The sequence below is a fragment of the Candida metapsilosis genome (genome assembly GCF_017655625.1).
Source record: "Candida metapsilosis strain BP57 chromosome Unknown scaffold7, whole genome shotgun sequence".
NCBI lineage: Eukaryota > Fungi > Ascomycota > Pichiomycetes > Serinales > Debaryomycetaceae > Lodderomyces > Lodderomyces metapsilosis.
Window position 1 is genome coordinate 285,396 of NW_027138165.1, and position 15,318 is coordinate 300,713.

Consider the following 15,318-nt stretch of genomic DNA (forward strand, 5'->3'; position numbering starts at 1 on the left):
AAGGATCATATATAAGTTAATGTTACAAACTCAATAGCAATTTCCCGAATTTTGCAGCAAAATAGCCCAAATTGTATTTAACAAGACACCAAAAAAATTCCAATACACAGCAGACTGCCAAGAGAGGCTCTAACTAGCTCATATCATGATACCCCGCTGCTTTGTTTCTCAAGGAAAAATCTGATTTTGGTGTTAAAGTTGTATCTATAACATTGTTGCAAGATAGCAAAGTCGCATATTTCAAATTCACGACAGTTGTTTTTTACGACAAAGAAATTGGTAGCAGTAATAAGAGAGAGAAAAATTTTGAAAAAAATTGACACCAACCCTGCAACGAAGGCTAGCACCACCTCAACACCATACTAATCACCTCCATAACCATGTTTACCAGCCTATCAAAAAACACTCTGGCTATAACATCAATATTCAAACGTTTCAAACATGAATACGCTCCCAGATTTAGAGAAGTGGAAAAGGCGCAAAAGGGACGGGTTTCAGTAAGGACCGGTGGATCAATCAAAGGAAACAGTTTAGAATTCGGCAAGATTGGCTTACGTTTGAAATCACGCGGGATAAGAATGGGTGCTAATCAATTATTGGCAGCTGACAAGGTTTTACGCCGTGAATTACGTCCTACTAAATCAAAGCTTTTCACTCGTTTTGTATGTGATTTGGCCGTTTGTATTAAAGGTAATCAAACAAGAATGGGTAAAGGTAAAGGTCCCTTTGATCATTGGGCAACTAGGATCCCCACGGGTAAAGTCTTGTTTGAGATTGATGGAGGTATTCATGATAAAGTTGCAAGAGAAGCGTTGCGTAAAGCCGCCGACAAGTTGCCTGGGTTGTATGAGATTATTACTCCAGAATCAAAAGTTAGAGTCAGTATGACTGATTTGATTGAAAAGCCGGAAAAGGTTGATTATGTTGAGAAATTGAATGCTCAACCAACTAAGAAATGGAGCAATATCCAAGCTTACAAGACCAATCCTATGTATAAGATGTATAGTGGGAGGTAAAAGTGATATATATATATATAGAATCTTGTAAATAAAGACTCATGATTGAGAGAGAAGTGAGAGCGTAGAAGGAATATGGGATGAGGTACTTTGAAATGGAGATCAAAAACAAAATCTGCTTTTTCTCAGTTTCTTTAACCTACAAATGTCCAAGGATACACCAAAGCTAGTTGAACAAGCATTAACCACTCTATCGAAAGTGGTTGAGTCGGATACCAATGTGTCTACAATTGATTTAAACCTACTAGAAAACCTCAACACTAACCAATCGTTAAACTATATAAAGTTGGAGAATAATTTGAACGAACTCGAGGCAAATGGTAAACATTTGGAAGTATTGAGTATGTTTTGAGTTAGAATTAATAGATGAAATGTACTAACCGAAGTACTAGAGAAGGAATTTAATCAATATTCGGAGCTGTTGGTTGATATAGAGAAAAAAGTGACAAAAATCGAAACAATAATAAACGAGCTTGATAGCTGGTCTAAAGAGCTCGAGGCGGATTTGAAGAAATAGGGACTCGTTTAAAAGCTGTCCTTGTTGCGGTAGGCAACAGTATAGAGATTGCTTAGGGAGGAAGTTTTCGATTTCGCTTAATGGATATCCATAGTCACTAGAGACCTTTTCAACACTATAATGTATATACAAGATATAGCTATGTGCAATCTTCTCCGATATTTTTCTCTATTTGAAAGGGCCCTCACAGCCCTACCTACAATCTCGGTTTATCGACATGTTTTGGCTTTACCTTTGCATCAACAGGCTTCACCTCCTTCTTGGCTTTTCTCAATTTTTTCCAATTGCCAAACAAATTAGTAATGGGTAAAACAAACCATTTGGCAAACCAAGGCATTCCCCATAAACTGATCACGATTCTAACCGGTAAAAACAATTTGACAATAGTAAAAGCATAAGCACCTTCCATAATCACAGACAATTTATCACTAGTATTAAAGCTCCAGTCAAATTGCCCCATTGCAGAATCAATGACTTTGGCACCTTTAGTCATGGCCCATTGCGGGAGATCTAATGGGATGAATCCAGGATGTTGATGCAAGTAGTACCAAATACCAATCAAGGGTACTATTGCTGTGAGTTCATGAAGCACGACAAATGCAATCAAGTGTGAGAATGGGGCATTGACAAACTTGGCCGTGTAGTTACGAAGAAATTTGGGAACACGCTTTAATATAGGATGAGTTTTGAAATCGTGCTCGGTTGGTCCTCCAGTAGGGAGCGTCGACAGCGATGGGTTGATCAGATCATTCTGCGCATTTTCAACGTCTTTGACTGTGGGTATTGGCTTAGTTATGGGTTCAGTGTGCTTTTTATGGCCTCCAAATAGTTTATATTGTATTGAAGATGTTTGGAATGGACGAATGAGCAATGGTCTTGTTGTCCGTGGTATTTGTCGAAGAAATACAGATGGCGAGGTATTTATAAGGATGCGATGGAAACGTATCATATTTTGAGTATAGAGTATTGATGTCTCTAGATATCAGCCTCTTGATGCTTAAGTTTGCTGTTTTGTTTTTATTTTTTTCAGTCCCTCCGACCGATGCACGTGATTACGGACAAATAAGTCCATTTTTGACTCCACTTTGTTTTGGTGAAAATTTTTTTCTCCTTCTGCTGAGTGGATCGTACCCAAGTCGCCCTATATTTAACCGTGGGTAAATATCCTGCATATAAATAATTGTAATGGCTGAAAAAAGTAAAACGAAATAGTTATACGACAAAATGTATATATAGGGGACACAGATATCAAAAAAAATATACTCCCATTTAAACACACATTCTTTTTAACACACAGATTTTTACATCTATCATTTACATTAAGTTAATAATATACCTACTCCACAACTCAAGTTAACCCTCCATAATGCCAGTTCCTCCTGTATACATTGTTTCAATGGCTCGTACCCCAATCGGGTCCTTCCAAGGTAGCTTGTCGTCATTGGGCTATACTGATTTGGGTGCCCACGCTGTCAAAGCCGCATTAGAAAAGGTCCCACAAATCAAACCAGAATCCGTTGATGAAATTGTCTTTGGTGGTGTCTTGCAAGCTAACATTGGTCAAGCACCAGCAAGACAAGTTGCCTTGAAAGCTGGCTTACCTGAATCGACTGTTGCTTCCACCATTAACAAAGTTTGTGCTTCAGGAATGAAGGCAACTATTATTGGAGCTCAAAACATCATTACTGGAACTAGTGATATTGTTGTTGTTGGAGGTGCTGAATCTATGAGTAACACTCCATACTACTTGCCAAGTGCTAGAGGTGGTGCCAGATACGGAGATGCCACCATGGTTGATGGTGTGCAAAAGGATGGTTTGTTGGATGTATACAGCTCCAAGTTGATGGGTGTTGCAGCTGAAAAGTGTGCCAAAGACCATGGTATTTCAAGAGAAGACCAAGATGCATTTGCCATTAACTCTTACAAGAGAGCTGCCGATGCTACTGCCAAGGGAAAATTCAAGAATGAAATTAGCCCAATTACCATTAAAGGAGTCAGAGGTAAGCCAGATGTTACCATCACTGAAGATGAAGAAATTAAAAAGTTTGACGAAGCTAGAGTCAAGTCGGCTAGAACTGTATTCCAAAAGGAAAACGGTACAGTTACTGGTCCAAACGCTTCCAAGTTGAACGATGGTGGTGCTGCATTGATTTTGGTTTCAGAAGCTAAGTTGAAGGAATTGGGTTTGAAACCATTGGCCAAGATTGTTGGATGGGGTGAAGCTGCAAGGGCTCCACTTGATTTCACCATTGCTCCATCATTGGCTGTTCCAAAAGCTTTGAAACATGCCAACATTCCTCAAGATAAGGTTGACTTTTTTGAATTTAATGAAGCCTTTTCAGTTGTTGGTTTGGCCAATTGTCAACTTTGTAACATTTCACAAGAAAAAGCCAACGTATATGGTGGTGCTGTTGCTATGGGTCACCCATTGGGTTGTTCAGGTGCTAGAATTATCTGTACTTTGATCTCTGTCTTGTCACAAGAAGGAGGTAAGATTGGATGTGCTGGTATCTGTAATGGTGGAGGTGGTGCTTCAGCTATTGTCCTTGAGAGAATTGAACACGATACTAAGTTGTAGATTAACTTGAGATACATAGCTATATAGTACAAAAAAGAAAAAGAAAATCTGTGGATATTGGAGTTTTTTTTAAGGGGAATTGCAATCTCTTCGCACCTTTTCTTTCTTGCGCATCTCAAATCTTTTAAAACACGTCTTTGACGATAAGGGAACCCAAAGATGACAACAACAGAATTTCTATGGACCACGGATGAATTACAGCCCCATGAGATCCAATCAGTTTTCCAAGACACCACGCTATCATTTATCATCATCTCCAAGCACATTGATCAAACATTGAACAACTATGTGAAATACATGGAACCATGGTTGCAATATCCTTGGAATTATAAACAACCCAAATACCAAGCTCTTACATTCAACGTCGTGGAGTATGTCTACGGAGAGCTCAATTATCATGAACATGTACTTGACATGGAGCTATTTATTGCCATTCTTTTGGATTTCACCAAGTATGAAGATTGCTATATTCACGTGTTTGATTCAGTTACATTAGAGCCAGTGCTAGCTACTTGCCACGACGAGCTTAGTGCCGAGCTACAGGATGTGACGACGTCAAGGAATAGGGTGTGGTTGCATGATGGAGGGTGTATTATATTGAATCGACTTAATGACAATGGTGGTTATTTACCTTTGCAGGAAGCCATTAAGCAAATCTTTGTTGGAGACTATAAACTGGATGAGAATTTGACACTGGCACTAAGGCAGAAATGCAAACTAACTACAGGATTGAGCCATGTGCATGATGTCACTTTGACGTTACCTGTTCCAATTGCTAAATTAGCTACAACGGATCCAATGATCGTTGCTAAGAGCTTGGAAGCATTGGAGAATGAAGAGGAAGTAAAACCACTTGTATTTAACGAAGGAATGGACGTCACTGTGCCTATAAATAGTGTGCATCTTGGAGTGTTGCTTGGAATTGCTTCGTCATTGGGCAAACCTCAAGACTTGAGTGGGATTGTACTATCGGGATTGCTGAAATATTATCAAGATAAACAGGAACCAGAAGTTCCAGAGTCAATCAACCCAACCTCTCGATTGCTACTACAGGATGAACTTATCAATAGAGGAATAATACCGGATCGTGTTGCTGAAGACACCGAATTAGTTGAAATGATTGCTGATATAAATGGACCACAAATGGAAGATGAAGAACAGTATGCCAAGAACCTTCAGCAAGTGTTTGAAGAAGGAATTGATGATTTTGAAGATATGATTGAAGAAGAGGTGGAGGCAGATGAGGAAGGAGATAATGACACAGGAGATGATCTTACAGATGACGAGTTGAATGTATTTCGTTGGAGATACTATGACATTTCATCAGAATGGATACCTCGTGACCAAGTAGCCCAAAAGTATCAAGAGTTCAAATCATCAATTTTGCAAAAAGCATCTATATATAAAGAAGATTTCAAAAACACCGAGTTTGAAGATTTCCCTGAATTTATGGAACTGGAAATCATTTTGGAAATGAGTGGTGGGAACAAGTATAATGATGATTCCGATTATCAAAGTGATACGGCTGATACGTACCAGGGTGATATGGCGTATGAAGAGCATTTGGAGTTTAAGAACAAGCTAAGGCAAGGAGGAGATGCCAATTTTAGCGAACAGGAACCAGAAGACGAGGATGATGACGATTGGGAGAGTGTCGATGAAGAAGATGACGGAGATGATGAGTTACGAAGTGATGAAAGTGATGATGATATTGCTAGCAAGTATGAACAAAGACCTGTCCTTGAGACGTTGGATGAGGAGCCGTCATTTGAATACGAAGAATTGGATCCTAAATTGACGAAAAAGGAGATTGAGCGACTTACATCAACAATGAAGGAATTAAAAACTAGTGAAGATACAAGTCTCGAGCTGAAGATGAAAAAGATGAAGTAAATATGCAAAAAAAAAAACAGGACATTTTATTTATAGAATTATTAATTTGAATTGAATTGGTTGCAAAACTTTGCAATATAAATAATGCGAGCGGACACAATATGCTAAAAACAAATGAAAATGTACCCTCTTATGCCCCTGGAATGATATATCCTCTTTTACTTAGTTCATGTACAGTCCAAATCCAAGTTCTCGCCGCATAATCCATATCACTAGCTACTTTGGACGGTTGCAACTCCTTCCCATGAGAACCGAAAATCTTTCCATTATTCTCCTGTACCGATAACCGAGGATTCAATGAACATTGCAACACTTCCATTGCCCCTTGTTCTGAACTGACACCTAATACCCAAGCAAATATTTGGAAAACACACCAAAAGATTATTCCAACAATGGGTAAATTTGTCCAGTATGCAAATACATTTGTATTCATGACTAAACCCGGATGTACTGAGATACAAAGTACTTTTGGATTACGTAGTGCCAACATTTTCATAAAATGGATTCCGGCAGTCTTGGCAATTCCATACCTGATCCAAGTCAAGATGAAATTGGGCCTATAATCTAATGCAGTTTTCAAGTTGAAATATCGAAATGCAAATTGATGACCAATCGAGCTCAAGTATATGACTCTTGGTCGAGGTTCGATTTGGGGGAATGCATCACTTGTTCGTTCGAGTGTTGGCAATAGTTTCAATGTTAATAGGAACGGTGAAATGAAATTTGTTTGTAGTTGAATTTCAAAATCATCGATAGTTTTCGTGTATGGTAGAGCCATTGCTCCTGCGTTATTGATTAATAGATGGAGATATCGTTCTTTTAACTTGAAAGTTTCAACGGCATTAACAATCGATTGTAAATTGCTCAAATCCATTTCCAAGTAATGCACCTCTCCAAAACTATGCTGACTCGATCTACTACTTTGCAAGCCAGATGCGTCGCTTCCTCCATTTATGCTCTGCTGTTGCTGCTTCTCTCCTTGGTCCAAAAGTCGTATTTGACTAGCTCGATATTCCAACTCTTTAATCAGCTTCAAGCACCGAGATTTCGACCGACTAGCAATGTACACCACATATCCATGTAAATAAAGATGCAAGACTGTGTAAAAGCCAATACCACTGTTTCCTCCAGTAATTATAGCTACTCTTCGATCAGTAATTGGATTAAAGTACGGGAGAGTGTCGATATCGAGTGGTGATGACATGTAATCGAGACGGATACCTGGCGTGCGTCGTGATGTAAAATGTTTTTATTTTTTTATGCTATTAGTTGGCAGTTTATACGCCAGATGCCTAGTAAGGTAAACACTTATATATGCTGTATTGTCGATTGTTGAAGGTGTGAAATTTTGGTGCTTTTTATTAGAGTTGATTGTGGTTTAAAAAAGTGTCGTTGATTGTCTCTCGTTGCTTTGTTCTCAATTTTTATTTTTAGATGCTTTTCATAGTAAATGGGAGGTCTAGACCCACCAGATACAGAAACTACGTATTATATAGGTTGTCCTTGTAGTCTATATATATACCTATACTATGTATATGAATATAAAGATATATACATATTTGTGTATCTCCTTCCATAAGAAGTGTAGCATAATACTGTCGTACATTTTAATTTTCTTCTCTATCCTCGGTCTATACACTTATGTCTCTTTTGGTAAGCTCAATTGTTTAAGAATATCATCGAATATGACTTGTTCCGACTTACCAGTAGAATCGACACTTACAGCCTCACCACCATTCTTTAATAACTCATTACCTTGAGGTATTTCCATAATATCATATTGAGATTTAACCATATCGGATTTCATATAATGACCTTTTCTATTCTCAACTCGTTTCACCAATTCTTCAAATGTAGTATAAAGAAACACAAATCTGAACTGCAACGTGGCAGAGTCCTCTATAGCTTCACCTCCAGATGCTGCATTTTTCTTAATGTAGTCACGATACACCTTCTTCAACATTGAACAAGACACAACACTTTTCCTACTTGGATCCGCAGTAGCTTTTGCTCCGGCTTCTTGAGCTAGTTTCGCAAGCCAGCCCCATCTATCCTCATCAGTCAATGGCTCGCCTCGTGACATTTTGTCAACGTTGGCTTGTGGATGCAACGAGTCTCCTTCTATGAATGGACATTGGTAATGTTTGGCAAGTAATTCACCTTGTGTTGTTTTACCAGTACCAGCTGGACCTCCAACGACAATCACTGTAGGCATGTCAGAAAAATTTTTTAGCAGGTATACGGAGTAACGTCTCTTCAACAAGACTACTGGCTTTTGATTACTTAAATAGAACCGAAAGAATGGTTTCAATCGGAGTTTGGATGAAAATTGGTGAAAAAATTTGGGCGACTCATTTTTTGGTTTTGTGTTTGGGGATAAGTGGGGGAGATTGCGATATCGCAGTATGTACAGTAAGATCCAACAAAAACCAAACCAAACCTAAAAAGACCAACAAAATCGCCTCCACCATATTTCTAGTTACATATATAAACATTTAGTTTCTATTAACAAAGGAGATCTCTAAATCCACTCCTATGCACAAGCTCCCTATCTCCTTCCCATTTTATTCATACGCCTAACATTATTCAATTCTTCAGTAATTCTCTTTTCAACAAGTGCCTTCAACTCCATAGCCGACTGTTTATCAATAAACAAAGTTGGAAATCGTTGACTTAACCACAAAAACAACAAAATCAACTTGTGCATACTTTCTAATTCCTCAACATTCCCCAAGGGCACTTTAATATTCTTATTAAGTAATGGCTTGGCTGACAAGAGATGTAAATCCAAAAACCCAAAATCAAATATTGTTTTACATGTACGTTCAACAATGTTTTTGAAAAATTTCTTGACGGTAGGGATCACCAACTCTTTATTCATTGGGCCATGGATGGAAACTGGTGTTTCACTCAATGTCAACTGATCATCAATTGTCATGTTTTTTAAACTTTTGTCCTTTGATATTATGTCCAAGATTTCTGTCTTGACTTCCAAATCAGCCAAAAAGTACAAGTCTGATTTGAAATTTAAAGTACTGGAAATGAAATGAGAAAGGGTTTCTGATAACGGACTTTCAGTTGAATAATTTGTCATGTAGTATTTCCAGACAAGGTCAGTTGGCCAGAGGCAAGCTTTTTCAAGTTCGGCAATTGGTGTTTCAAGACACTCCTTGATATACAATAAGCTTGCGCGTTGTAAAGCAGTGACTAAACCTTCTTTCGAGCCATGTTCTGCACTAAATCGTCCGGCTCTACCAGCAATTTGCTTTACTTGTGAGGTTGTCAAGTTCTCAACTTCAGAACCATTAAATTTGTTTATCCCACTGAAAACAATACGATTGATTTTCAAATTTAATCCCATACCAATAGCATCGGAAGCAACAAGTACGTCATATTCACCATTATTAAATCTGGCCGCTTCTTGAGCTCTAATTTCCGGAGGTAATGCACCATAAATCATCCCAACTTTCAATTTTGTCTCTTGCTCAATACTACACTTGTACTCCAAGATTTTTCTCTTTGAAAACACAACCAAACAATCACCTTTTTTCAAAGTCTTTAAACTTGTTGGTTTCTTCTCCACCGTCAATTTACCCAAACGTTCAAATCTCTTTACAACCAATTCATCACCAGTGATTTTAACCAATTTCTCAATCAATGGAACCGCGCTTTCCTCTCCACACAAGTGAATTTCATGAGCCAACACACCCAAGACCGCATTAGTCCAAACCGATCCTCTTTGGGCATCGCCAATCATTTGTATCTCATCAATGACACAAAGATCCATCTTTTTATGAAGTGGTATCATTTCAATAGTTCCCGAGGCCAAACCACTCACTCGTCCATACTCATCTATAGAAGGAATGACTTCTTCACCTGTAATCAAATTACATCCGATACCTTGTTCGTTGAATCGCTCGTAAATCTCACGTGCCAATAATCGTAAGGGACCAGCATAATACCCTGTTTTTACTTTCGAAAGTTTTTGTAATGAATGATGAGTTTTCCCACTATTTGTTGGACCTACATGCATGACTATCTTACGCTTCATTTTTCTTGCTTCAGGAAACCATTGAGCTGGGTTGGAAAAATCAATCATTGACTTTTCATATGGCGTTGTTTCAATCTTGTACTCCAAGTAGTCTTTGTATAGAGCATGAGTAAGGATGTGCTCTAGTAGTTCATTTTTGTCTTGTAAATTGTAGATCTCAAGCATCTCTTTAGGATAATGGTCATGGTGTATAGAATTTATAAGCACTGGCAAGAGACTCATGTTGGGATTGATAAATTCTTTAAAGGTGAGATAGTGGTCATCAAAGTTGTCGCATTTCAACACTTGTTCATTGACTGTAGATACAAAATTTTCAAGTAGATCTAGTTGTTGTTCTGTTTCCTCGTTCAAGTAGTTGTATGGGTATGCAAATGATTTGGATTTGATCTTTTCTTTAATACTTTGTAGTGGGTTTGTTACCGATTTTAGGAGCACCTTTTTATCACCTAAAGAAAGTTGAAAAGCATTTTCAATACGCAGACGCGCATGTGGTTGTACAATAGATGATACAGGGCTTTGCCGCGTAGTTGCAAACCGTAACTGTATAAGCTGGGACTGAGATGATGGTAAACCATTTCCTGTCAACTTCAGCGATGAGAAAACCTTGTTAACATTAACCCTTAGTCGTATACGGGGTAGCACTCTGATCATCCTTTATTCTATTCACTGTGTTTCCAACCTTGCTCCAGTCCTTTTGAAACGCCTGCTCTTCAATGTCAGTGACGATGCCTCTTGAGAAAGTTCTTCTTCTTTATAGAAGACACAAAAGAAGAAAAGTAAAAGTAAACAGAGATTATTCAAAGTATGAGAAAAAAAGAAAAATTGTTTTTTTTTTAATAGCCACACACACACATGGCAAATTAACATCACTATAAGATACACCAACTCAATAGACACAAGACTCAATCAATATTTCATTAATCAAGACATTCTTGAAAAGACGCATTAGAAAGCCTTGCATCACCAAAAAAGGTAATTTAAAGAATTTTCACTTTACTTCATTTGAAACTGACTTTAATATTACGTCACACCATTTATACAAACAAAAAGTTAACTACATCCATTCCTTTTAGCATTAGTAGTGGTTTATACCCTTATATATACAAATGAACGGTGCTAGGACACTACCTAAGTATTCAAAAGAACAGAGCAATACGGCGCAGTTGGCAAATGAATTTCACAACTTTTATACGGCTATTTCCTCGCCGAAAATCAGTCAAATTGGAAACTATAGGATTACCGAAGAGATTGGTGAAGGTGCATTCGGAAAAGTATATCTAGCTAACCACATTCTACTAAATGTTAACGTCGTGCTAAAGTGTGGGTTAATTGACGATCCCAACATTGTTAGGGAGATTTACTATCATAAGCAATTAAAACATAAAAATATTGTCAGCCTCTATGAGGTTATCAAGACAGAAAATCATCTATGGATTGCAATGGAGTATTGCGAAGGAGGTGAATTGTATTACCTAGTTTATGAAAAGAGGCGATTAGAATTAAAGGAATGTCGTCATATTTTTTTCCAAGTGCTTTTAGGTGTTCAATTTGTCCATGCAATGAATTTAAGTCATCGTGATTTGAAATTGGAGAATATACTTTTATCTGATAGGAAAAAGAGTTGTGTTAAGTTGACCGATTTTGGATTTATAAGAGAGTTTAACCCCCACTCTCGAAGGTTTTTATCAACAATTTGTGGTACAACAGTTTATATGGCTCCAGAATTATTGATGGGACACAAGTATTCGGGATTTGCTATTGATGTGTGGTCATTGGGAATCATATTATACACTATGCTTTATGGAGTACTACCGTTTGATGATGATGATGAAAACAAGATAAAGTCAAAGATTATCAATGAAAACCCCACTTTCGCAGATTTTGTCCCCGAGGAGGTAAATCTGTTGATTTTGAAAATGTTGAATAAAGATCCAACAAAGAGACCAGGAGTCACTGAGATTTTAAACTCATCTTTTTTCATCGATGCATATAACAAATACTTAGAAAAAAATCAAAAGAAGGCAGTGGGGGATGGTGAGTCGATTCTTTCTATAAGCCAGCGCTACTGCCATATGCAGAAACCGTTTGACACAAGGATAGAGCGGGAATTAATACGAAAATTACAAAGATTGAATGTTGATATCGATGAACTCCAGGCTAGCATATACAGTAACGAAATGAATTCATTAACGGCATTTTATGAATTGTTGTTGACACGGGAATTTTCAAAGAAAAAGAAGCGCTACATTAGAGACAAAAAGAGGAAATATTTTGAAGCCAGAAACTCATTAAGGAAATCTCGTAAGAAAGTCAAGAGTGCGCTTTCCATCTCAGATCAATTATCGGGATCACAACCATTGGAACGAATCATTTCAACATTGAGCATTACCTCGAATAAAAACTCGAGCAAAACAAATTTAGCTCGGTTGTCAACATATTCGAGAAAGTCGGGTGATAACATAGATTTACGTAATAATCTGCCGAGATCACAGCAGAATGCACAATTTAGTATTGATCGTGATAATACCAATCGAAACTCAGTTGGTGAAGTTGGTCGGTCAGATATTACGCCGCAAGCTCATGCCATATCTCCAACATCCACCAAAATAGACGCTCCCTTACAAAGAATCGTTTCTTTTGTTCCACAAGAAAGAAGACTTTCAGATGCCGCATCCACTGGAGAATCCATCAAAAAGCAAAACAAGGGTGGGAAAATTTTGAACAAGTTGCAATTTTGGAAAAAGGACAAGAATGGTAACGAGGGGGATGATTCAACTTCGGTTGTAAGTAAGAAATCGGAAAAGTATGATAACGATACTGGAAGTGGTAATCTGGAGTTACGACAGCAACAAAGTCCACATCGGTTCAATCGCAGTGAACCTTCCTTTGAAGTAGGTGAGCCTGAACAAACACCGGCAACTACAGGATCCGAAACTGGAGGGAATGGCATGGATTTGGACAGAACTGGTGACCTTCAAGCTCCAGAATCACACCATTTGACCCCTACTTCAAATGATGGTAGAGGATTAACGAGAACGCGGCCTTCATCAATGTTTTCTCAAATTAGTCAAATCAGTAGATTGAGTCAATTGTCAACGATGTTATCAGAATCGGAGCTTGACATACTTGATGAAACGGATACATTGGATGATGACGACGACGAAGATGAAGCATATGAGTCCAGTATCAGTATGTCACAAGATGGAAGGTCATCAATGGGTATTGGAAGTAGCCGAGTCCCAGCCAAGAAGAGACCTAGTTACCGAAGAGGCATATCTTCTGATCAATCCATCCATTCGGTATCAACTACAGGTGGACAAACCACTTTGAAAAAGAAGCTGTCCATATCGAGAATCACCAGTAATTCATCAGATGACACTCCAAGCGAGTCAAAAGATGCCGATGAAGTGCCTCCAATGAATGGCGAGTACAACGTGCATTCCCAATACATGACTAAGAATAAACCATCGAGTCTTGTTACACCAGCTCCTGTTTTGCATAGTAACTCCATCCACCCCAATTTCAACACCAATGAAATGGACAAAATGCAAGGATTTCGACCACAATCACCACCATTTAACATAAAACAAAATGCAAAGTCAACACAAAAAGGCGATCCGAAACTGAATCGGAAATTGATGCCGCCTACTTTCATCAACAGGAGCAACAACTCTGTGCCTAGCAATTATCAGGAAACTAAACAGGTTAATGATTGGTTGAACAATCCATTGAATAATAATACTGGTTCCCATGGGTATGCTAATAAAACCATGTACGGACCGATAATTGACGAAGAGGATGAGGATGATGATGCTTGATGTTTAGGTAGTGAGTAGTTTTATATATTGTGGCTGCAAAATGAATCAGTTTGAAATAAAATTGTCTTGGTATACACGACTTCCTGTATGTAAGCCGTGCTTTTGAAAATTTTTTTTTTTATGAAGAAATTCAGTAAACCATCAGCTTTAGGCAAAACATTTAGACTACTGAGCAAAATCACCATGGCATCAGTAATAGTCGTTGATAATGACTTGAAAGACTCGATCAAGGAGTACGCGCAAGTGGTCGATGGACTTAATGGCTCCACTGAGCTCGCGACAAAAGTTAACTCATTATTACCATCTCAACAAGATCAAGCCATCACCAATAAAAAAGAGTTGTATACTACACTCCAACAAGCATCTACTGTGGAAACATTAAGCAAGTTGACTGATAAAGAATTCGAACCTACTATCTATTTGTTAATTCATATCCTTTCCGAATTAGACTCCATTGATGCAGTATTGAATAATGAATCATCACCAATTTACAACTTAGTCTTGTCACTCAATCCTCAACAGGCATTATCTTTAAGAGATAGGAAATCAATTAGATCCACTTCAGTGTTATCAATCTTGAGTACAATCTTCAACTTGATACCCAAGACTTCCAAAACCAGGATATATGTGATTAAACAAATTTTAAAAGTTATCAAGACTTCTGAGATCGAGTTCAATGCTATTGAAGATAACATATCTGCAAACTTGGTCAATTGGTTACAAGAAAGCAGTGCTCTGGAGGATGAAATTAAGGGGATTTTCTGGGACTTTATTGCCTTGGATAAATTACACACTTTAAAATCATTGAATTTTATCAAGACTTTTACTCACGATTTCTCCGTTTCCGAATCAGAATTGGCTAAATTGATTAAATTTGCATTGGTTTCGAAAGTTGTTGATGTTTCATTCTTGGTTAATAACAATGTTGCATCAGCTTTAAAGAATAGTAATGATAAATTGAGTCAACTTTTCACAAACTATGTCAAGGGAGAAATACTCTCTATTGAAGATGTATCTTCTGCTGATTCATCCTTGCCTGCTGATTTTATTCATCAAAAATCAAGAATTTTGAACTTGGCTAGATTCTTTGCTAGGAAATCATTATCATCAGATCATGATGATATTGTGTTTAAATATAGTGAAATTGAAAATGTTTCAAGTTCAATTGAATTGGAGGAATTGTTGGTTGAAGCTATCAAAGCTGGTGTGTTGGAAGGTAAGATTAATCAAATTGATGAAACTTTCTTTTTGACTAGAGTCAATAGGTTTATTTTGGCTGGTGAAGAAGAAGCCAATGTTGAAAATTGGAACCTTGTTAAGAATTCATTACAACAGTGGTTGGATTCAATAACTAACATTGATGATATTGTTAGAACTACTAGAGAGAATCTTGTTAATAGTAGTGCTAATTAGGAGAGAAAAGATTGTAATAGAGAAAGAAACAT

General features: G+C 37.7%; 9 protein-coding genes across 9 annotated transcripts; 6 read left to right on the plus strand and 3 right to left on the minus strand. All coding sequences in view use genetic code 12, as the record gives it.

The window, feature by feature from the left end:
* Positions 1 to 380: 380 nt before the first annotated feature.
* I9W82_004679 (mitochondrial 54S ribosomal protein uL16m) lies at positions 381 to 1,016 on the plus strand (the record flags this gene model as incomplete). The annotated part of the gene is made up of 1 exon (XM_067693774.1): positions 381 to 1,016. One exon carries the CDS (start codon positions 381 to 383, stop codon positions 1,014 to 1,016), a length of 636 nt encoding a protein of 211 aa, XP_067546162.1.
* Positions 1,017 to 1,161: 145 nt separating this feature from the next.
* I9W82_004680 (uncharacterized protein) lies at positions 1,162 to 1,368 on the plus strand (the record flags this gene model as incomplete). Its single annotated transcript, XM_067693776.1, has 1 exon — positions 1,162 to 1,368. One exon carries the CDS (start codon positions 1,162 to 1,164, stop codon positions 1,366 to 1,368), a length of 207 nt encoding a protein of 68 aa, XP_067546163.1.
* Positions 1,369 to 1,729: 361 nt separating this feature from the next.
* Positions 1,730 to 2,482, minus strand: I9W82_004681 (uncharacterized protein; the record flags this gene model as incomplete). The annotated part of the gene is made up of 1 exon (XM_067693777.1): positions 1,730 to 2,482. The coding sequence occupies one exon, from the start codon at positions 2,480 to 2,482 to the stop codon at positions 1,730 to 1,732; it is 753 nt and encodes a 250-aa protein (XP_067546164.1).
* A 417-nt stretch (positions 2,483 to 2,899) lies between these two features.
* ERG10 (acetyl-CoA C-acetyltransferase) lies at positions 2,900 to 4,111 on the plus strand (the record flags this gene model as incomplete). The annotated part of the gene is made up of 1 exon (XM_067693778.1): positions 2,900 to 4,111. One exon carries the CDS (start codon positions 2,900 to 2,902, stop codon positions 4,109 to 4,111), a length of 1,212 nt encoding a protein of 403 aa, XP_067546165.1.
* A 159-nt stretch (positions 4,112 to 4,270) lies between these two features.
* Positions 4,271 to 6,004, plus strand: I9W82_004683 (uncharacterized protein; the record flags this gene model as incomplete). Its single annotated transcript, XM_067693779.1, has 1 exon — positions 4,271 to 6,004. The coding sequence occupies one exon, from the start codon at positions 4,271 to 4,273 to the stop codon at positions 6,002 to 6,004; it is 1,734 nt and encodes a 577-aa protein (XP_067546166.1).
* A 130-nt stretch (positions 6,005 to 6,134) lies between these two features.
* I9W82_004684 (uncharacterized protein) lies at positions 6,135 to 8,219 on the minus strand (the record flags this gene model as incomplete). The annotated part of the gene is made up of 2 exons (XM_067693780.1): positions 6,135 to 7,225; positions 7,709 to 8,219. 2 exons carry the CDS (start codon positions 8,217 to 8,219, stop codon positions 6,135 to 6,137), a joined length of 1,602 nt encoding a protein of 533 aa, XP_067546167.1.
* Positions 8,220 to 8,552: 333 nt separating this feature from the next.
* SUV3 (ATP-dependent RNA helicase) lies at positions 8,553 to 10,706 on the minus strand (the record flags this gene model as incomplete). The annotated part of the gene is made up of 1 exon (XM_067693781.1): positions 8,553 to 10,706. One exon carries the CDS (start codon positions 10,704 to 10,706, stop codon positions 8,553 to 8,555), a length of 2,154 nt encoding a protein of 717 aa, XP_067546168.1.
* A 455-nt stretch (positions 10,707 to 11,161) lies between these two features.
* I9W82_004686 (non-specific serine/threonine protein kinase) lies at positions 11,162 to 13,873 on the plus strand (the record flags this gene model as incomplete). Its single annotated transcript, XM_067693782.1, has 1 exon — positions 11,162 to 13,873. One exon carries the CDS (start codon positions 11,162 to 11,164, stop codon positions 13,871 to 13,873), a length of 2,712 nt encoding a protein of 903 aa, XP_067546169.1.
* Positions 13,874 to 14,056: 183 nt separating this feature from the next.
* On the plus strand, positions 14,057 to 15,286 carry I9W82_004687 (uncharacterized protein; the record flags this gene model as incomplete). The annotated part of the gene is made up of 1 exon (XM_067693783.1): positions 14,057 to 15,286. One exon carries the CDS (start codon positions 14,057 to 14,059, stop codon positions 15,284 to 15,286), a length of 1,230 nt encoding a protein of 409 aa, XP_067546170.1.
* Between the last annotated feature and the right edge of the window lie 32 nt (positions 15,287 to 15,318).